Source organism: Mus pahari, chromosome 8 (genome assembly GCF_900095145.1).
Source record: "Mus pahari chromosome 8, PAHARI_EIJ_v1.1, whole genome shotgun sequence".
In the NCBI taxonomy this organism is placed as follows: domain Eukaryota; kingdom Metazoa; phylum Chordata; class Mammalia; order Rodentia; family Muridae; genus Mus; species Mus pahari.
In genome coordinates this window covers 22,578,056-22,599,597 of record NC_034597.1, presented here as the reverse complement: position 1 = coordinate 22,599,597, position 21,542 = coordinate 22,578,056, and the positions used below count along the sequence as shown (strand labels likewise).

General features: G+C 52.2%; 1 protein-coding gene across 1 annotated transcript in view; it reads left to right on the top strand.

Annotated features, from left to right (window-relative positions):
* Positions 1–21,542, top strand: part of Dnah1 (dynein axonemal heavy chain 1) — a 64,174-nt gene that overhangs the window by 15,824 nt on the left and 26,808 nt on the right. The window contains exons 10-39 of the mRNA XM_021203042.2: positions 695–906; positions 1,456–1,754; positions 2,650–2,800; positions 3,611–3,804; positions 3,988–4,213; positions 4,753–4,872; positions 5,289–5,371; positions 6,468–6,609; positions 7,019–7,174; positions 7,547–7,745; positions 7,926–8,179; positions 9,030–9,242; positions 10,351–10,515; positions 10,926–11,047; positions 11,915–12,020; positions 12,471–12,650; positions 12,779–12,919; positions 13,390–13,553; positions 13,772–13,885; positions 14,172–14,360; positions 14,621–14,726; positions 15,272–15,385; positions 15,892–16,041; positions 16,367–16,453; positions 16,575–16,761; positions 18,192–18,283; positions 18,472–18,626; positions 20,001–20,178; positions 20,996–21,190; positions 21,283–21,402. Of these exons, the coding sequence (XP_021058701.1) occupies positions 695–906; positions 1,456–1,754; positions 2,650–2,800; positions 3,611–3,804; positions 3,988–4,213; positions 4,753–4,872; positions 5,289–5,371; positions 6,468–6,609; positions 7,019–7,174; positions 7,547–7,745; positions 7,926–8,179; positions 9,030–9,242; positions 10,351–10,515; positions 10,926–11,047; positions 11,915–12,020; positions 12,471–12,650; positions 12,779–12,919; positions 13,390–13,553; positions 13,772–13,885; positions 14,172–14,360; positions 14,621–14,726; positions 15,272–15,385; positions 15,892–16,041; positions 16,367–16,453; positions 16,575–16,761; positions 18,192–18,283; positions 18,472–18,626; positions 20,001–20,178; positions 20,996–21,190; positions 21,283–21,402 (4,814 nt within the window). The remainder of the gene's footprint in view (positions 1–694; positions 907–1,455; positions 1,755–2,649; positions 2,801–3,610; positions 3,805–3,987; positions 4,214–4,752; positions 4,873–5,288; positions 5,372–6,467; positions 6,610–7,018; positions 7,175–7,546; positions 7,746–7,925; positions 8,180–9,029; positions 9,243–10,350; positions 10,516–10,925; positions 11,048–11,914; positions 12,021–12,470; positions 12,651–12,778; positions 12,920–13,389; positions 13,554–13,771; positions 13,886–14,171; positions 14,361–14,620; positions 14,727–15,271; positions 15,386–15,891; positions 16,042–16,366; positions 16,454–16,574; positions 16,762–18,191; positions 18,284–18,471; positions 18,627–20,000; positions 20,179–20,995; positions 21,191–21,282; positions 21,403–21,542) is intronic.

The following is a 21,542-nucleotide window of genomic DNA, read 5'->3' as shown; positions in this document are numbered from 1 at the left end:
TGTGTGTGTGTGTGTGTGTGTGTGTGTGTGTGTGTGTGTGTGTCCCAGTAATGAAGATGCCTCAAGGTAAATATGTACCCGGAAAGACATGGTCAAAAGTAGATTTTAGGCACCTGATAGTCAGGCCTCAATGACATATAAGCCTTCTTCCTCCTGGAACAAGAATAGAGTTGGCATTGCCACAGCTCCATGGTCATATAGAAGACCAAGTCTCAGAATAAAACCCCAAAATTCATACTTGCTTTGAGCCCATCCACACATGCTAAGTACATTTCTTGGTCCCAAGTTCATGTGTGTGATGCATGTGCCCAGGATACAGGCTGGGCTGTGGATAGCAAACATTCTTATACCCAAATATTCCTTCTTTGGACTCCCAGGGTAGGCTCCAGGCCAGCCTCTGGCTTTGTGTAGCAAGGGTAGGAGACAGGGAGGGGATCTACATGTGTCACACACTACTCAAAGGGGGCCAATGACGACTAGTGAGCCTGGAGGGAAACTCAGGGCATGTGACTCACTATGGGCCTTGGGGTCACCCCCAAAGCTACAGTAAGGAAAGGAGGGTTCTGGGAATGAAATTGACTCTTCTGGGAAGGAGGCTGTTGTGTCTCCTCCATCAGACACTCTGTCGATAAGTCCTGACGGCTCTGATGTGTGTCCCAGACGGCTCTGTTGCTGACTCTTGTCCCCTCTGCAGGGCTGGTGAGTGTCCCCGAATACCCCTTCCGGGAGCAAAAGGAAGACTTCACTTTCGTGTCCCTGCTCACTCGGCCAGAAGTCATCACAGCTCTGAGCAAGGTGCGGGCTGAATGCAACAAGGTGACCTCCATGTCCCTGTTCCACTCCAGCCTCTCCAAGTACAGCCGCCTGGAGGAATTTGAGCAGATCCAGTCTCAAACCTTCTCCCAGGTACCTGGGTATCAGAGCTTGGAGGACAGGGCTTCCGGCCTCAAGGCTCCGCTGAAGTGGGACAAGGGTGGGGCAATGGGGGAGTCCATCTTGCAGGGCAAGGAGAACCAGGGTGGGCTTATTCCTTCCCAGTTCCTCTGAGCCAGCCCTCGTAGTCTTAGGACAGATCTCCTGGAGAACAGGAACTCCACTCCCATATCACAACACTTGCGGACGAGGGTGCAAGGGGCACGGCTACAGCCTCTCTCTCCACTCAGTTCTATCCTCCTCTCTTTCCTGTGTTCTCCCTTTCTGCCTCTTTCTCTTCTGTGTCTGTCTCTTTCCCCATGTGCCCTGCCTCTCCTCCAAGCATCCCTAGACCTCAGATATCACGCTGAGGCGTTGGTCCACAGTGCTTGGCAACAGCTCGTGGGAGATGTCCCTCCATTGTCGTGCACATGAGTCCTGAGGTGGCCATCCCAAGAGCCTTGCTATATTATATTTGAGCATAATAGCTTTGAATGGTGGGTGCCTGGGGTGGTGTTTTGATGACAACTGTGTCCACACAAGGTACAGATGTTCCTCAAGGACAGCTGGATCAGCACATTGAAAGTAGCTATGCGCGGCAGCCTTCGAGACATGAGCAAGGGCTGGTATAACCTGTACGAGACCAACTGGGAGGTGTATCTCATGTCAAAGTTGCGCAAGCTGATGGAGCTCATCAAGTACATGCTGCAGGACACGCTGCGCTTCCTGGTGCAGGACTCCCTGGGCAGCTTCACACAGTTCATTGGTGATGCTTGCTGCAGCGTGCTTGAGTGCATGGATGACATGGACTGGGGCGAAGACCTTGTCAACAGCCCCTACAAGTGAGTCTGGATGGACAGAGGCACGGAGGTGGGGGGGGGGATCACTCTGTCTTACAACCAAGGGCCCAGCACACCAGGTTCTTGACATCCAAAAGAGTTTGGCCATCTCAGAAGTATCCCCTCCAGCTTGGCTTACATTCTAGTATCCATCAGTTTTGCAGTCACTCTGAGTTATTCAGCTGATAATACTGAGCCCTTACCATGAACCAGATGTTGGTCTTAGGGAACTCTGGGATACAGTTCTTACTGCTAGTGGGAGACAGGCATAGCAAGACATTTAATAGATACTGTCATTGCCAATTCTATGATGAATTATGGGGATGGGGCTTTGTCTTGCAGTCAAGGAAGAGGTGGGTGGCCTTTGAGGCACGGGGACACTAGAGGTAACTAGCCAGTCCAAATGGAACAGGAACACCACAAGTAAAAGGGACTTAGGGCAGCTGAGGGAGGACAGGTTACCAAGTGCAGCTGGAATGGGAAGGGCAGGTAGGCCAGGGCAGAGGAAATGAGGCAGGACAGAGAGACCAGGCTAGACCACCAAGAGCTTCCTGGGAATTTTTAGTGAGGCAGAAGCTATCCACAGGGCCCTGGCTGGGATGTATCATCAAGATTTTGGATGTGCCTCAGATTTCTGAAACTGATGGTAGTGGGCTCATAGGAAGAGCATGGGGTCTTTAGCAAGTGCCTGTACCAGGCCGAACTGCCCAATGACCTCAAGTCCAAGGTCTGGGACAAGAATCTAAAAACTTTTCTGGCTGTCCTAGAGCTTTGCTCTCTAGTAAATTGGGGGTCTCTGTAGGGAGAAGGAAGCAGTGCTGTGCTCAAAGACGCTTGAGATCACAGTTCTGGCAGGAAGGGACAGGCACTCCCAATCAGCCCAGTTATTTGTCTCTAGGCCCCGGAAGAATCCTCTGTTCATCGTAGACTTGGTGCTGGACAACTCGGGGGTGCACTACAGCACGCCTCTAGAGCAGTTCGAGATGATTCTGCTCAACCTCTTTGACAAGGGCATCCTGGCCACCCATGCTGTGCCCCAACTGGAGAAGGTACATGCTACAGGCTTGGCAGGGTCTGGCTGGTTGCTGAGAGCCACAGGGTGCTCTCCACATTCAGGTATTCAACTGCCTGACAGTGCCATTGAAACACATAAGAGGTGTCACAGATACCAGGGCACTTTGTTACCACTAGCCTTACACTCCGTAGGCAGTAGGTGTGGCTCTGAAGGTCACAGACATCTCCTTTCGTCCTCAGCACAAATGGAACTGTTAACATTGCTGCCTTGTAGATCTGGAGAAATTAAACCAGCTAAATCTAGTTTGCAAAACCACTAAGTATCAGGACATCACTTTGAATCTTAGACTGATTGGACTAATCCTGCCATAGCTGCATCTGTCCTGTGTCCCACCCCCTTTATCCTCAGCTCTGAGCCCCTTTCTCCACCTCAGCCATAGACCCAGGTGGACTTCCACACACAACCAGTAGCCAAGGTCTCCCCCAGTCACCACCGCTGCATACACACCCGAGCTGTACACAGCCCACTGTCCAGGCCCGAGAGCCTCCATAGCTCAAGTCCCTTCCTGTATCTCCTGCTGTCAGTTAAAGCCCTCAGCAGCCTGCCCTTGGCAAGTCCGAATCACACCAAGCAGGGAGGATATGGTCCCTAAGTGAGCCTCACAGTAGCGACTGCATGTGTTTTAGTTTATAGCCGTTTCCCAGATATGTCGTTGCAACCCTTCCCCAACTCCTGTGCCATATTGCCTAAGTTTGCCCATGTTGCTACCCATTCAGGCTTTAGACCACTCTGCCAATCATTCCAGGGCTCATCCAGCTCGGTCTTTTCTGTTCTTTTCTTAAAGCTGGTGATGGAGGACATCTTTATCAGTGGGGACCCTCTGCTGGAATCAGTGGGGCTTCATGAGCCACTGGTAGAAGAGCTACGATCTAACATCACTAATGCTCTGCACAAGGCCATGATGCCACTGCAGGCCTACGCTAAGGAGTACAGAAAGTATCTGGAACTGAACAACAATGACATTAACACCTTCCTCAAGTATGTGTCTGCATGTGTGTGTGCATGTATCAGCGTGCACATGAGTGTATGTGTGTATGCATGTATCAGTGTGCCTGTGTGTGTCCATTCATGTGTCCATCGGTCTGTCTGTCTGTCTGTGTATGCATCCCCTCCCATCTTGCTAACCATCCTCTGCTCCCTGCACATGCACACTGCCTTCAGGACCTATCAGACTCAGTGCCCATCAGCAGAGGAGGTTCGAGAAGTGGTCATTACCCACCTGAAAGAGAAGGAGATCCTAGACAACTCCCTGCCTGGCAGCATCATCATTGGTCCCTTCTACATCAATGTCGACAATGTTAAGCAGAGCCTGTCCAAAAAACGCAAGGCCCTGGCCACCTCTATGCTGGATATCCTAGCCAAGAACTTACACAAGGAAGTAGACAGTGTAAGTAACTACTGGCCTGGTCCTAGCAACCACAGCAACACACAAGCAGCCTTGGGCACATGGCATGCTCTCACTAGTAAGATGCCCTGGACAAAGTCTGTGGTGTCTTCAGGTGCCTGGGTCAAAGAAAGGACCTAGAAGTCATTGTGCCTTGATCCCTACCTGCTTTCCTATGTATCCATTCATTAGTAGAAGGTTGATATCTCCATGCCTAGACTTTCAGAATCCTGGGACATTCTTGTGAAATACAGGCTGAGCTGGATTGCTCCACGGGGCTGGGGGCATGCAAGTGCAGAGATCAGAACCCTAACTTTGTTCCTGCATCCAGAGGAGATTAAGAGGGTGACATCTTTGCCTCAGAAGAGATTTTAGCACCCTAGTGACCCTATCAGGAACCCCTCTCTTGAGAACAATGGAAGAGGGTGGCCATGGTTAAATAATTGACTTCAAGGCCCCAGGGACATTGAGAAACAGGCCCCAGTGTAGGCAAGGCACATAACTATCTCTAGAACCCTCCAATCCCGATCCTCACCCACCAGATCTGTGAGGAGTTCCGCGGCATTAGCCGCAAGATCTACGAGAAGCCCAACAGCATTGAGGAGCTTGCCGAGCTTCGAGACTGGATGAAGGGCATTCCTGAAAAGCTGGTATTTCTGGAGGTAAGGCAGGCACACTGGCGCTGGGTGTCTAGGAGCCTGGTGGAGTCAGAAGTTGGGGGTTGCGTTAGGGACTCAGGGGCTGGATATGGAGACTAGGGGCTGAGATAGATCAGAGCCAGTAGGTAAGGGAAAGCAGATACCCAGGGACTAGTGGGGGCCCAGGGTAAAGTTTGCAGGGTACAACAGGGATTCAGAGCTGTGCTGTCTGGACAGTCAGGAGGACTGAAGGTGTAGGTCGGGGGACTAGATCCAGAGATGTGTTGACAATGGCTCCTAGAGCCCTAGGCCTGGCCTTGAAATCTGTTAAGGCTTCCCCTCTCTGAAAGAGAGTGCTTTTTCCCTGGCCCCAGCCACTTTGGAGATCCCATCCAAGTGGCCCCGTCCCCAGCATAGCTCATCACTTCCTGTTCATGCAGGAGCGGATTGTGAAGGTCATGTCTGACTATGAGGTCATGGATGAATTCTTCTACAACCTCACCACAGATGACTTCAATGACAAGTGAGTGGGAGAGTTGTTCCCAGCACTGACTACTTACTGGGTGGGCAGCAGGAGATGCCGGGATGCAGTGCTGCTCAAAAGTACCAGCTGTCACGAGCTATCACACCAGAAATGCCCTGCCAAGATGCCCTAAACCATGGCGCCGCCTGGGAGCTGGGGGCAGGCAGGGTCAGGAACCTTCCCAGGGGCTAACATCCCTGAGCCAGCTGCAGTTAGAAACCTTAAGTTCCATTGAGAGCTTGTGTCACGTGGTAGAGGGAGTTGCCTGACGTGTGTGACAGAAGCTGGCCTGATGGCTTTGGCTGGTCAACAGAGGCATGGAGGCTGGAGACTAGACTTGATTGTGCTTCATCTGGGAATCCTGGGATTTCAGAGGAAATATATTGTCTTAGCTATGGTTTCTGTTGCTGTGATGAAACACCATGACTGAAAGCAACTTAGAGAGGGTGTGGCTTTCTTTGTTCACAGTTGCCTATCACACGTCATCAGCGAAGACAGTTAGTGAGTATAGGAGCCTAGAGGCAGGAGCTGACGCAGAGGCCATGGAAGAGTGTTACTTTCTGTCTCTCTCCCTATGGCTTGCCCAGACTGCTTTTTTATAGCACCCAGGACTACCAGCCCAGGGGTAGCACCACCCACAGTGGGCTGAGCCCTCTGACATCCATCACTAATAATAATAAAAAAAAATTGACCTATAGGCGTTCCTTCAGCCAGATCTTATGGAGAGAGTCCCTCAATAGATGCTCCCTCCTCTTTGATTATTCTAGCTTGTGTCAAGTTGACATAAAACTAGCCAGCACCCTTGACATCACTCTCTTGTTATTTCTGCTTTGCCCTTTTGCATGGGCACACTAGAGCTGCATCTCACTGGGCAGGGGTGGCAGGGGCAGCCTCCCCGCTTACTCAGACTCCCCAGTTCCACAGTTCCAGCAAGATCCAGCTGTCTTCTGGATTCTCCCATTCTACTCCAACCCAACCCTGCTCACAGCCTAGCTCCCTGGGCTTGGGCCCTGGGCACATGAAGGGTGGCCCTTCCTGTCTATCCTATCATTTCACCTGTGGTATCTCCTCAAATCCTGATCCTCTTTCCTGCCAGATGGGCTGCCAACAACTGGCCCTCTAAGATCCTTGGGCAGATAGATATGGTGCGGCAGCAGCACATTGAGGATGAGGAGAAGTTCCGCAAAATCCAGCTCATGGACCAGAACAACTTCCAGGAGAAACTGGAAGGGCTGCAGGTGGGGCTTGACTTAGGGCTCTCCTAGGAACTGCAACGTCCCCCTCTCACTCACACACAATGCTGTCTAGCATTTAGGAGATGCAATGTCAATGGATGACAGGATGTCCAAATTTTTTAAATGGCTGAAGGAATGAGATGCCTGGATAGAACATTTTAGAAAATGAAGCAATTATGGACCCAATCCTCCTAATTATGTAACTGGCACCCCAGTGGACAGTGAGCACGATGTTCAAAGATTCACATCTGTTCTCCAGTCCTGGAACAGCCTGCCTGTGATTGGCCACTGAGTGGCTCACTACAAAACAAAGTTCTCTCAGAGCTAGGAGTCAGTGCCCTGGGTCTGTGGGATACATGCACAGTCATAGGACATGGGTGTGTCTGACCAGATCTGGATCCTTGGCCCACAGCTGGTGGTGGCTGGCTTCTCCATCCATGTGGAGATTGCACGAGCACACGAGATTGCCAACGAGGTGCGGCGGGTCAAGAAGCAGCTGAAGGACTGCCAGCAGCTGGCGATGCTGTACAACAACCGCGAGCGCATCTTTGGCTTGCCTATCACCAATGTAGGCCTACTCTGGTCTTTTGCCCTACTTCCCAGGCTTCAGGAAGCAACTTAGAGCCCAGCCACTATGGGGCAAGGCTCAGGCATGCTGGGATAGAACTGAGCTGGCTACAGGGCATAACTAAACTCGTTGGCTCTGGGGATGCAGTATATACAAGCAGGTGGTTTCAGGGGGCAGGGTCAGCCTAGACCTGGGAGTCTCAGTGTCCAGAGTTTACATATAGCAGGAGAAGGGCCATCCTGACTGGGTCTTTGGGGACAAGAGCAGAGCTAACAGTCCAGAACAAAGAAGGAGATGGGGCCTGACCAGTGTGGGGATGGTGTGGAGAAAGCCCAGTGAGCATCCTGACAGCCTCACCCTCTGCCCCTATAGTATGACAAGCTCTCAAGAATGGTGAAGGAATTCCAGCCCTACCTGGACCTCTGGACTACAGCCTCAGACTGGCTGCGGTGGTCGGAGAGCTGGATGAATGATCCTCTGTCAGCCATTGATGCAGAGCAGCTGGAGAAGAATGTCATTGAGTCGTTCAAGACCATGCACAAATGTGTGAAGCAGTTCAAGGACATCCCAGGTAGCTGAGAGCATTTCCTGGTGGGGCCCATGCAAGTCATGATGCTTTCTGTTGGATGGGTTTGCTCTTCCCCCATCCAGCGCTTGCCAGAGAGCATGGTAACCAAGCCTTTCCTGTGGACCCAGCCTAGCCTCTTTCTCTGGACTGGCTGACTTTCATGCTTTCCTGCCTACCCGGCAGCCTGCCAGGAAGTGGCTTTGGATATCCGAACACGCATAGAGGAGTTCAAGCCTTACATCCCACTGATCCAAGGCCTGCGCAACCCTGGTATGCGGAACCGGCACTGGGAGGTGCTGTCCAATGAGATCAACATCAATGTCAGGCCCAAGGCCAACTTGACCTTTGCCCGCTGCCTGGAGATGAACCTTCAGGACCACATTGAGAGCATCAGCAAGGTGGCTGAGGTGGCCGGCAAGGAGTATGCTATTGAACAGGTGGGTACCCAACCACTGGCTGGTCTGATTGGACCCACTGCTTAGACCCTGCTGAACAGGCTGCTCTCTAGCCCTTGCAATGACAGCCATTTGGGAGGGTAACTGTAATGGCTTCCTGAGTTAAGAGTACATTTTATTAGAAGTTAATAATGTGGGTGGAGTGCTTGGCATAGTACCCACCATTGCTATAATACTCAATTTCCCTGCCAAGACTCTAGCAAAGAGCTAATACCATCATCACCATTTAACAGATGAGCATATGAGTTGAGAATGCAGCCTAGATGCACAAGTTTAGTCCCCTGCATTGTTAATAATTAATGAACTAACTAATTAGAGAACCTTAAGGCTCAGGGAGGTTCAGCAGTGCCCAAAATCATATTCTATTTTTTTTTAAGATTTATTATTTATATATTATATGTAAGTACACTGTAGCTATCTTCAGACACTCCAGAAGAGGGCATCAGATCTTGTTACAGATGGTTATGAGCCACCATGTGGTTGCTGGGATTTGAACTCCGGACCTTCGGAAGAGCAGTCGGGTGCTCTTATCCACTGAGCCATCTCACCAGCCCCCAAAATCATATTCTTTAGGTGTGAGCAAACTCCTAGCTGGCACCCAAGTGCCTCTCAAGTTGCACACACAGGAGCCTGAGTCGACCCTGCATTCAGACTGAGGCCCACTGGGGACTTGCTGACTAGGCAAGCTGGGAGTTATTCGCCAGTGTGGCTTACACAAAGCCATGGCCTGGCAGAGTCCATTGTCTCCTGCCCAGTGCTGGTGGGACAGCATGACAACCAGTCGTTTCCAAGCACACAGTTCTGACCATCCCCACCACCACCCCCGCCACAGGCACTAGACAAGATGGAGAAGGAGTGGTCATCCATCCTGTTCAACGTGTTGCCCTACAAGGAGACAGACACCTATATCCTCAAGAGCCCAGACGAAGCCTCGCAGCTGCTCGACGACCACATCGTCATGACTCAGAGTATGTCCTTCTCGCCCTACAAGAAACCCTTCGAGCAGCGCATCAACTCCTGGGAGACCAAACTGAAGCTGACCCAGGTGGGCCTTCTGCTCCAAAGGAGCACTGTCCTCCAGGTGGCACTTACATAGTCAGGGGTAGCCCGCTGCAGCTGTTCCCCTCAGCCCCTGACTCTCTGACAAGCCTCCTTCTGGAAGAGGCAGTAAGGGCTATGGAAGGAGTGAAGCTTAGTTGAATAAGGTGGCTGCCTAAGCTTGGGACAGTCTAGTCACTGGGACTTCATGGGACAGTGAGGCCCCGAGGCCTCTCCGGATCCTTTTCCACCCTGTCCTGAGCCTCCCACCCCCATCTCATGTGGTGATACTTGGAGGACAGGGACCAGGGTTCTTGGGACTACAGATGTCTCAGGCTTTCAAGACCAGAGGCAGGGGCTGCCCGAAGATGCCTAGAATATAGGCCTGAAGGTGTGTCTCTCAGTACATATGCCACTGGAGACCAGAAGTCAGCTAAAGGAGCATTTGTCTATACGGCCTTGACCCCGGGTTTCCCTGCTATGTGCACATGTGCGTATACACACACACACACACACACACACACACACACACACACACACACACACACACCTGTAATTCTAGACCTACCTCCTATCTCCCCCAAAGCTTAGCACAAGTAACTCACCATCTCACCCATACCTGCCTATAAGATATTCCCAGTGAGGCCCTTGCTCGGCACCTAGTAAAGGGGCTTCACACATGTGGGATAAAGGGGCTTCACACATGTGGGATAAAGGGGCTTCACACATGTGGGATCTTAGGGGTCCAGAAGCAGAGTGACCACTAGTGTATACCTCAAGAACAGAAGCCCGTGTCCACTTCCCTTGATCTTCCTGGTGTCCATTTAAGCCTGGCATGGACCTGATACAGAGCTAACCATGGTGCTCATCTCCCGAACAGAGATGAATGAATCAGTTTGCAATGATGGGGGTGGGAATGAGGTAAGTCCCAAGTGCAGAACTGGGAGGCAGAAAGGAAAATGGCTCTGAGTAGCGTTACCTGGTAGATGCTGATGCTGATATGGGTGCACTGCACTGCACTGCGCTCCAATGGGGTGAAATGTCTCCGTCATGGACACTAAACCCAACCCTGAACCCCCAACTCTGGCGGTGCATGTCCTGCCCCACTTTCCCAGGAGGTGCTGGAGGAGTGGCTGAACTGCCAGCGGGCCTGGCTCTACCTGGAGCCCATCTTCAGCTCTGAGGACATCACTCGGCAACTGCCTGTGGAGAGCAAGCGCTACCAAACCATGGAGCGCATCTGGAGGAAGATCATGAAGAACGCCTATGAGAGCCGGGAGGTGAGGGGGACCTCCCCAAGGTCCTGGTCACATTGCTGGAGACTTCTGGGTCTTTCCCCTCCCTAAACAAGGATTAAAGACCAATCCAAAGGCTTTGGTTGTGGCTCGCTTTCCTTGGGAGTGGACTCCTAGTACAGAGATGCGCCTTAGAAACACAGTGGTTTTAGCATTTTAGAGATCTTCCCAAGTCTGCAGTAAAACGGTTCCTTGGTCTTCTTACCTTTTTTTTATGACTACAGAATGGTTTCTTGGAGCTGATGGAGGCAATCCCGAGCCTAGGAATCAATTTCCTGCCCCTTACACTTCCTGGCGGTGCCTGGCTGGCACTGTCTAGTAAACCCATCTTGCCACCCCCCAGCTGATGATGCTCACTTCCTCTCTTTAACCCCTGCTGGGTCTGCTCTCTTCAGGTGATCAACGTGTGTTCTGACCAGAGGCTGCTGGACAGCCTGAGGGACTGCAACAAGTTGCTGGACCTGGTACAGAGGGGGCTCAGCGAGTACCTGGAGACCAAGCGGACGGCCTTCCCCAGGTAGGCACCACAGCCTAAGTCCACACTGTGGGCCCTCAAGTGCTCTGCCAAGCTAGTATCCAAAGAACCTTTCTAAACAGGTCCACTTTTCCCCACTCCTAGAACTAGAGTTTTACATAACCCAGGCTAGCCTCAAACTCAGTACATAGATGAGGATGTTCTTGAACCTCTGACATTCCTGTCTCTACCTCCTAAGAACTAGAATTGCAGGGATGCCCCACTAGGCCTGATTTATTTGGTGCTGGGGATCAAACCCTGGACTTTATGTTTTATACACACTCTACCCACTGAGCCTCGTGCCCAGCCCTTTACAATTTATTCTGGCTGGGTCAGTTGCCTCGGACTTCCGCAAACAGAAGTAGCTCCAAGCTGGCTCATAGGTGCCTTTTAATTCTGCCCTCCTTTCCTTTGTCCCAGTGAGTGGAGTCTCAGCATGCTCACCTCCACTCACACTGAAGCAGTCCTCCAGCTGCAGTGTCCCCAGTAGCTGGGACTAGAGGCATGCCTCTGATCTGTCTCACAAGTCCTTAGCTTGTGCCTTTCATGTTCTTGGAGAAAGCCTTGCCTTTCCACTGCAAGAAGATATTCCGGGCTCCTATTCTATATCCCCAGCTTCAAGCCCGGAACTCTCCATTTCTCTAAGTAACTTTTGTTTCTTTGGAGGGAGGGTAATGGATGTGTAGGTGCTAAGCATACTCAAGCCAAGGTTTAAGCCCTCATTGCTATTAGGACTCTGCTCTTCTCAGGTCCTCTTAGTGAACTGTCATAGCGAATCGCTTATGATACGCGGAGTATGTCAGCGGTGTTGGGGCTGCCCAGGCCCAAGTCCACCTGACCTTTTTTTCCTCACCTATGTTCCCCTGGAAGATTCTACTTCCTGTCAGATGATGAGCTACTGGAGATCCTGTCTCAGACAAAGGACCCCACAGCTGTGCAGCCCCACCTGCGCAAGTGCTTCGAGAACATTGCCCGGGTGTGTAACTAGGCCTGAGGCTAGGCCGGTGCACTAGAGCACGTTCCAGAGGAGACCTCTCTCCTCCCATGTCAAGCCCTCTTAGAGACGAGGCACCAAGACAGACCCTGGTCCTCAGAGATATCCCTGGGGCTGGTGGGAAGAAGGTTAGGTGAAGAGCCCACTCCTCCCCTTGAGACTGGGAGTCCCAGTGTCCTAACTCAGCCAGCAGCTCCTGTCCTCCCAGAATGCTGAGATCGGGGAAGAGGGAGAACACAGAGGGCAAGCTTAGCCTCGTTTCCAAAGGGCTTAAACACATACTGACAAATTACTGTTGGGGAAGGCAAGCACTGGGGGGCACCCCAGTACAGAGCCAGCTCCTCTAAGGGGCAAGAGTCTGGCCAGGTCAGACTGGGGCTCAGAGCAGGCTCTCTGGCACACCAGAGTAACTCGTTCTGCCGTTCCCCACAGTTGCTGTTCCAGGAGGATCTGGAGATCACACACATGTATTCAGCAGAGGGGGAAGAGGTGAAGCTCTCCTTCTCCATCTACCCCTCCAGCAACGTGGAGGACTGGCTGCTGGAGGTGGAGCGTAGCATGAAGGCCAGTGTGCATGACATCATCGAGATGGCCATCAAGGCCTACCCTACAGTGAGTGCAGCCTTCCCGCCCAGCCTCCAGCATGCTCCCTCCTCAGTGCTCTCCGCCCCAGCCCGCAAGGAGGAAGACGGGTTAGAGTTGGCAGCGCGTGGGTCAGCCTGCTCATGTTGTCTTTCCAGATGCTCAGAACTGAGTGGGTTCTGAACTGGCCGGGCCAGGTGACCATCGCTGGCTGCCAGACATACTGGACAATGGAGGTGGCCGAGGCACTTGAGGCTGGCAACATCAGTAGCAAGCTGTTCCCCCAGCTCTCCAAACAGGTAGAACTAAAGGATTGGTGGTGCTCCCCACACTCCAACACCCCACACCCAGTTTTCCAAGCAACATTCTCCTGTATCAAGCCTGGAACGTAGCCAAAGGTCAGGTCCAAGGAGCAGATCAGACTCTGTAGCATCAGCAAGAGGGGACCCAAGGAGGGCTCCTCCTTTAATGATCAGTGAAGCAGCCACCAGGTTCTTCCTGTACTGTCCCTTTGGCTCCCCATCACCCATGCTTCTCACTGCACTGCAGACCCTATTTCCAGTCATGAGCATGCAGACAAAGTGTACACCACAGAGTGACTTGAATATTCTTCCATCTTCCCCTGTCCTGGTCTTTCCTCTCCTCCCATCTCAGATCAATAGAAGTCTCCAGAATATAGACACCATCTGTGGCAGAAGTCCTCCCTCTGTGCAAAGGGCCAAGGAGCTATAGATTCCAGGTCTCTACAGTGATTTCCTGATTCTTTCAGCTCAGTGACCTGGTGGCCCTGGTGCGGGGGAAGCTGTCCCGCATGCAGCGGATGGTACTTTCGGCACTCATTGTTATTGAGGTCCACGCCAAGGATGTGGTGAGCAAGCTGATCAATGAGAATGTAGTCAGCGTACATGACTTTGAGTGGATCTCGCAGCTCAGGTGAGGCCATGGAGGACTACCCCAGGGTCAGGGAGGAAGAGGCTGGGGTTGAAGATACTATCAATCCAACACTAGGATTGTCCTGGCCCACAAAGCAGAGACGAGACAGATATGGGTACTTTGTGTCCTTGTGCTCAGAGAGAATCCCCTCTTTTAACTTTGTGTCTACTCACTGCCTGTGGGCCCGTGGTGAGAACCCTGTGTCCCTGCACCACTAGGTACTACTGGACAAAGGATGACCTGTACATCCGTGCTGTGAATGCCGAGTTCATCTATGGATATGAATACCTTGGCAACAGTGGGAGGCTGGTGATCACACCCCTCACTGACAGGTGAGCCCTCCCCAGCTGGTTCTGAATAAGGGAAATGGATAGAGGTCAGCCAGCCCCGTGGATCAATAAACAAAGCTCAGCAAGACTCAAAAATGGGGCAAGGAGAAACACTCCCTAGGCAGCCAGTCCCAGGCTCCAGTTCCCGACCCTGGAGGTCAGGACTGTGCCCAGAGGAGGAAGGAGGAGCAAGAGCTGCTGATCCACAGAGTCCTGAAGGGAGATGCACCTGAGGAAGGGGATCACCCAAGGTGGGTGTGGCCCGTGTCATCTGCTTTCATCCCCACAGGTGCTATCTGACCCTGACTGGAGCCTTGCACCTTAAGTTTGGAGGTGCACCAGCGGGCCCAGCTGGCACGGGGAAAACAGAGACCACAAAGGACCTGGGGAAGGCCTTGGCCATACAGACAGTTGTGTTCAACTGCTCTGACCAGCTTGACTTCATGGCCATGGGCAAGTTCTTCAAGGGTCTGGCCAGGTGAGGCTGGATGTGAGATGGCACAGGACAGGGGCAAGCAGGGGAGAACACTGGCCAAGAGATGTCTCACAAGGGACAGGATGAAGTGGCAGGAGTCAAAGGCCCAGCTCAGTGGGCTAGGGGGTGGGGGGAGGCATGGGACTGTAGTTGAGCCTGTGATCACCACAGAGAGCTTCCTCCCCAGTGAAGTCAGAGGGCTGCTGGAGGGAGGTATCACATACGCTCCAAGTGCGCCCTACCCAAATGCCTTCTTCACTTAGTGCGGGGGCCTGGGCCTGCTTTGATGAGTTTAATCGGATCGACATTGAGGTGCTATCGGTGGTGGCACAGCAGATCACTACCATCCAGAAGGCACAGCAACAGAGGGTGAGCCTTGGGCATCACAGAGGGATGGTACTGCCCCTCATAAGCCTTACTGCGATGTTAGAGGAGTTTATAGTCAGTCTCAAACCCCAGATCCTAACCTCAGCCCATGTCAGGTAAAGGGGGTTCCTCTACGTGGGAGGGTCCAGGGCACTGGTCCTTTGGTCAGCTTTGGTGTTCACAGTAGTCAAATGATAAGAACTGAGAGGCCAACAGATCCCACTTAAGTAATGCCCAAGGTTCTGTTCTTGGCTGAGTTTGGGTAAATCTGGAGGACTTAGTCAGAATTGGGACTTAGTGGGTGGAGGGAAGCAGCAATGGTGTAGGAACCTCAGGACCTGGAGCCAGGACCATGGGAGCCCACAGGTGATCAATGAGGCCTAAGGTCTTAAACTAGATCCCGGGAGATGATCTAATCCATGACCAGGGGTCCAGTCTGGCTGACCTCTGATGTCAAGTCTGTGGCATGGCAGAGCCCCAGTCACAGGAGGTGAAGGTCTGGGTGTCTTCTCTCTAAAATGGGCCAACCCCCTTTACCCCACACCCAGGTGGAACGCTTCATGTTTGAGGGTGTTGAAATCCCCCTTGTACCATCCTGCGCTGTGTTTATCACCATGAATCCAGGGTATGCTGGCCGCACAGAGCTGCCTGACAACCTGAAGGCAAGTTCAGGCCCAGGGTGGCCAGAAGGTGACAGAGCTTTAGACTGCACCCTAAGATGTTAAAGCTCTGATTTGAGAACACATAGCTAGCTGCCTGGCATGAAGAACTGGGATTCCCTGTGGTGGCCCTTCTTTCCAGGGAACCCATTGGACCACACCCAGCTACAGAGTGGGGAGGCCCTGGACTTGTCTTCAGGACATGGGGAGGTCTGGGGTTCCTATGTAGTTGGGCCTGATAGAAGGCACAAAGGTGAGAAAAAAGTGGGAAGACAGGAACTAAGAGTGGCCCGCTCCTGGAAGTTTCATGGGGAAGGTGTTCATCAACACAAAGCACCTACTTCTAATGGTATGAGCTTCACAGCCACTGAGGAGTGGAAGCCTCAGTGTGGCGGGTGTGTTACAGAGAGTCCCAGCATTAGCTATGAATCAGACAGTCCAGAGAGTGTGTTAAGTCCCTGGGTGGGGCTGTGATGTGACTGCCTGTCCTGTGTGTGTTGTGGGTCCAGGCCCTCTTCCGACCCGTGGCCATGATGGTCCCCGATTACGCCATGATTGCTGAGATCTCACTGTATTCCTTCGGCTTCAATGAGGCGAATGTGCTGGCTAAGAAGATCACCACCACCTTCAAGCTGTCTTCTGAGCAGCTCAGCTCCCAGGTAAGGCCCCGTGTCATTCCGCAGCCTCCGACTGAAATAGTGCCACCTCCAGAGTTGTTCCAAACTCTGCCTCTGTGAGAGAGCTTCAGAACAGGGACTCCTATAGCCAGAGGACTATTGGGATGGTGGCATAGAAGGTGCCAAAGCAGCCCAGGGAGGGCACCTCGCCCAGGCTGCCGTGTGCAGGTGAGTAGCCACAGCAGGTCTGTGGAGGAAATGACATCTCAGCTCCAAGATGGGTGGTGAGGCGTTGGTCAGATTCCACGTGGGAGGCCATGTTCACAGGGCAGCATCCGCACTTGCCTCTTCTGTGCGGTCTGTACAGGACCACTATGACTTCGGGATGAGAGCGGTGAAGACGGTCATCTCAGCAGCCGGGAACCTTAAGAGAGAAAACCCTACCATGAATGAGGTGAGATCTATCCACAGAGCTCCTGGGAGGAGAGCTTTGGGAGGTCCTGACCCCAGAGGGTTGTGTGGGTGGGGAAACCCAACCCACCATTCTGGAGCCACCTTTCTGGCCCCTACAACAGGAGCTGATCTGCCTTCGGGCCATTCGAGATGTGAATGTGCCCAAGTTCCTGCAGGAAGACCTCAAGCTCTTCTCAGGGATTGTGTCTGACCTGTTCCCTACCATCAAGGAAGAGGAGACTGACTATGGCATCCTGGACCAGGCCATCCGCAGGGCCTGTGAGAAGAACAACCTCAAGGATGTGGAGGGTGAGCTGCCAGCCCCGAGATTCCTGCAGACCCATGGTGTTCCCATCTAAGGACGTGTTGGCTCCAGTCACCTTGGAGCCCAGAGTTGGAGACAGGAACAGGGCAAGGCTGTGTCGGGGCCTCATTGCTGATCCGGGCTTGTCTTAACTAGTGCTCTCCAGGTGAGACCTCACAGTCAAGGTTCTCTGCCCACGGTAGGAACCAGCCCAGCCCGAGGTCCCCTCTCTAGCCTTGCTTCATCCAGTGACGAGTCTTTGTTTGGTGTCTTAGTTAGGGTTTCCATTGCTGTGACAAAACACTGTGACCAGAGCAACTTGGGGAGAAGGGTGCTCATTTCACCCTGTAAGTCTCGGCTCACAGTCTATCACTGGAGGAAGTGAGGAGAGGAACCTGAAGGCAGACACTGAAGCTGCGGCCATGGAGAAGTCCTGCTTGTTGGCTTGCTCCCCTGCCTGCTTTCCTATAGCACCCAGGATCACCCACACAGGGGTGGCACTGCCCACCGTGAATGGGGCCCTCCCACACCAGCCATCAATCAAGAAAATGTATCCACATGCTTGCCTGAAGCCCGATATGATGGGAACATTTCCTCAATTAAGGTTCCCTGGGCCTGGTCACCACATGGGCATGCAGCTAGAGCTCTTGGTCTCCCCACAGTCTCCCAGCACAGTTTTTCCCTCTTCCCCTCCCAGTACCTCCCAGACAGTCCTTAGGGGTGGGGGCTCTCTAAGGAAGGATATCTGTGCACACCAGCTCTCCTCTAGGGCCTGTTGATGAGTTCATCTCAGCCCTGCCTGGCCTGTACCTCAGTGCTCCCTGTTCCATGTGTAGCATAATAGTCCCTTCCCTGGCCACCCCTGCACTTAGATCCAGCAAGCTTGTCAAATCAATCCCTGACCTCTTCTCTTTCCCCACAGCCTTAGGTCAGCTTGGTCATCCCTAGGTGATTGCATCCTGTCCCTTTGGCAGGGACCTCCTGGGCCTGCCAGAGCCACAACCACCACAACCCCTTGGGCCAAAACCATGTATGCTTACCTAAAGCTCCTCACTGACCAGGACAATGACCCTTGAACTCTTTCTCGCACTGGACAGCACTTTCTCAGGCTGGTGCTCTCGGGAGGCTGGGAAAGCTGCTTTGTGAAAGAAGTTGAAGGTTCCATGATGTCTGACCACCCAACTAGATGATGTTAGGCAATGGTAGTAACAGTAATAGTGATTGGCATCTAGAGAGGTCCTACTCTGTGCCCTGTAGGCCCTGTGCGTGGGGCTTTACCTGCCCTGCCTATGGCATAGACGTTACTGCCTTCCCCACTGTGCTCATGAAGACAGGCTCAGGGGCTCAATTGACTCACCTAAGACCACATGAGCTAGCCTCAGAGCCATGGTTCGAGTCCATCCTTTAACCCGTGTTCCCTTGCCTTGGCCCCTAGGCTTCCTGATCAAGTGCATCCAGCTGTATGAGACCACAGTGGTACGGCATGGCCTCATGCTTGTTGGGCCCACAGGCTCTGGCAAGAGTAATGTAAGCAGAGCCAAGCATGGCTAGGGTTGGGGGCAGGGGTGGGCATGCATCTCCATCAAGGGCATCAGCCTGCACCTGAACCCCTCTGGTGTCTGGGCTGCCTTCCCCACTTCCTGTAGTTCCCCAACCCACTGCACCCCTGCTCTCTGAGAAGCCAGGAGGGTCACTTTCTGGTGGTGACTCCTCAGTGCTACAGAGTCCTGGCAGCTGCCATGACATTGCTGAAAGGGAAGCCATCCATCAGTGGTGGCGTGTATGAAGCTGTCAACTACTACGTGCTCAACCCCAAGTCCATCACGATGGGCCAGCTGTATGGGGAGTTTGACCTGCTCACCCATGAGTGGTGAGTGAGCCCCAAACTGCTCCCAGTGATGTACTTCTGGGCTGCCTGCAGTGGCAGAGAGGAGCTCATGCTCTCAGCAGAAAGCCTAGGATGGTACACACCATCCCACTTCATCCCATAGTGACTTTCTTCAGTTCTGTCGTTGGCACAGCGGCGACAATAATGGCAGGGTTATGGTGGCAAGGAAAGGGACTTGACACATGAAATGCACTGGGGAACAGTGGCTGGCATGGATGAACATTCAGCAGATGGCTGTCTTTACCCTGAGAGAAGCTGAAGAGGTTACTTCCAGGTCTCGCTCCCAGGCTAGGGTGTGTATTTTAGGGAGATGCATGAATCTGGGAGAAGGGCAGCTGAGGGGAAGCAGCCTTGAATGTTACAACCCAGGGCTCCTTAGAGGCAACAACAACACAAAAAGCAAGCCCCCATTATAATGCTTTAATGAGTGAAGATATGAAGAGTTAAGAACATGAGAAACAGTGATTGCAGTACGTTGTATGTAAGTAATACACTCGCCAAAACAATTTAAAGACACCATTAAGGAAATCAATAGACAGGTCATACATAGATTTGGAAATACATTTGTATCTATATGTGACCTTAGAGTTTTATTCAAAAAACAGTAGAATCCTGGCTGTCCCCACCCTACCCCATCAGATAGTTGATTTCTGTATTCATTTGCCTGAACAGTGGGAAGAAATCTTGTACGGATCCATTCCATCCCATGATGGGAAATGAATCTGCCTGTTGTCCATTGTGTTCATGGTCTTTGTCTCCCCATTAGCCCCTATTAGCCATGTCAGTTACCAGACTGACTCATGGTCTCGCTGCTTGTGTTAAATAACTCCTCATTTAACCAACTATGGCTCCATAGTGTAAACTTTTATTACAGTATCCTACTACAAGTGTTCTATTAATATTTCTAATTATAAATCAACTTTCTCATATGTATTTATATAGAATAAACCAGCTTATATATAGGATTCTGCACTATGCACAGTTTCAGATATCCACAATGGGGATGCGGGTGGGGAATCTTAGAATGTATCTTTTGAAGATAAATTGATGTTTTTAAGTAAGAAACCAGTTTCTCTCTCTCTCTCTCTCTCTCTCTCTCTCTCTCTCTCTCTCTCTCTCTCTCTCTCTAAAATTGACCAGTACTTCTATATCTGCTTGGTAACCACTCAAAAACTGAACTATGTCAGTGTATGAAGACAATATGATGAAACCCATGGTTAAACATAATTAACATGTGCTAATAAAAAATTTTTAAAAGATAAGAGCCAGCTGGGTAACTAGGTTTCCCTGGGGACCATTTGTGCCATCACCCCGCTTCCCTGGCACCTACATCCCTCTCCTCCCTGGTGGTTACAGGACAGATGGGATTTTCTCCTCCCTCATCCGGGCCGGGGCCATCGCATCTGACACCAACAAGAAATGGTACATGTTCGATGGGCCGGTGGACGCTGTCTGGATAGAGAACATGAACACTGTGCTGGATGACAACAAGAAGCTATGCCTCAGCTCTGGGGAGATCATCAAACTCACAGAGGTGTGCTGCCTACCCACCCACCTGGTCTCTTATGCAGCTCTGGAGTCTGCGCCATGCTGGCCAGGCCTCATCAGCCCAACACACCAAGGAGCCCGATGACAGGACCCTGGGCCCCACCCCAGCACCCCTCCCAGCCCTGAATCCCCTTCTTGAAGCCACGTCCTATGTAACTGTCTTTCAGAAGGCCTGCTTTCTGTGGTGTTCCAAGCCTAGGGCCATAGGAGCTGCCCTGCTGGTCCCCTAGCTTATGCTGCCTCCTGCCTCCCGGGTCCATTCCACTCTTGGCCATGTCTGCCCTTTTTAAAGCCAGTTCTAGCAGTGTGTTCAGGGGCTGGGGACTGGTAGCACAAACCTGACCACTGGGGTCCTGATTGGTGTATGTAGCTCAGCCCTTGAGAAAGCTGGCTGTAGCCTGGGTATGAGAGCATTTCAGAATATATACACACTAAAACTCTGAGAACATGTGGCAGTCAGTGTGAGCCTGTGTGTGTGACTGGGGCTATGAAACAAAACAAACAAACAAACAAACAAAAAACATTTCCTGCCTGGTTCATCAGGCTCCTAGGAACGCCACATTAGCCAGAAAGTCCAGGACTCTCCAGCTTTGTCTCTCCCTTAGGGCTGTGTAGAGGGACACATTATCGAATGAGGATTCAGGGATCCCCGAACCCCAGCTGCAGCCCCAATCCTCCCTATGAGCGCCTGCCCAGAGAGCCTTCTGGCAGAATGGGCAAGCAGTTCCCCCAAGGTCCCGTAACTCTTTTCCTTACTTGGGGGCTGGTAGCTCTCCCACTTACACGTTCTATCTTGGCACCAGGCAATGACCATGATGTTCGAGGTGCAGGACCTGGCAGTGGCCTCGCCAGCCACAGTCTCCCGCTGTGGTATGGTGTACCTGGAGCCCAGCATCTTAGGGCTCATGCCATTTGTTGAGTGCTGGCTAAAACATCTCCCTGCCATAATAAAGCCCTACGAGGAACAGTTCAAGAGGCTCTTTACCAAGTTCCTGGAGGTGAGTGAGGCCACAGGTACCCCCGGCCAAAGAGTGGTGGCAGAGGCCTGTCACCCCAATGGCCACGTGGGCCTGGTGCTTGTTCCCAACAGAGTTCCATCAACTTTGTTCGAAGCACGGTGAAGGAAGTGATTGCCTCAACCAACAGCAACCTGACAATGAGCCTCCTCAAGCTACTTGACTGCTTCTTCGGACCTTTCCTACCCAGAGAGGTACAGCACACACGCTGGGGCTGGAGGCCTCTTTCCTCCTGCCTCCTGTTCTTGCTTGGGCTGCGAAGAGCCTAGCCAGCCTCCTGGAAGTACTGAATCATGATCCCCCTCCCCCCTGGAAGTACTGAATCATGATCCCC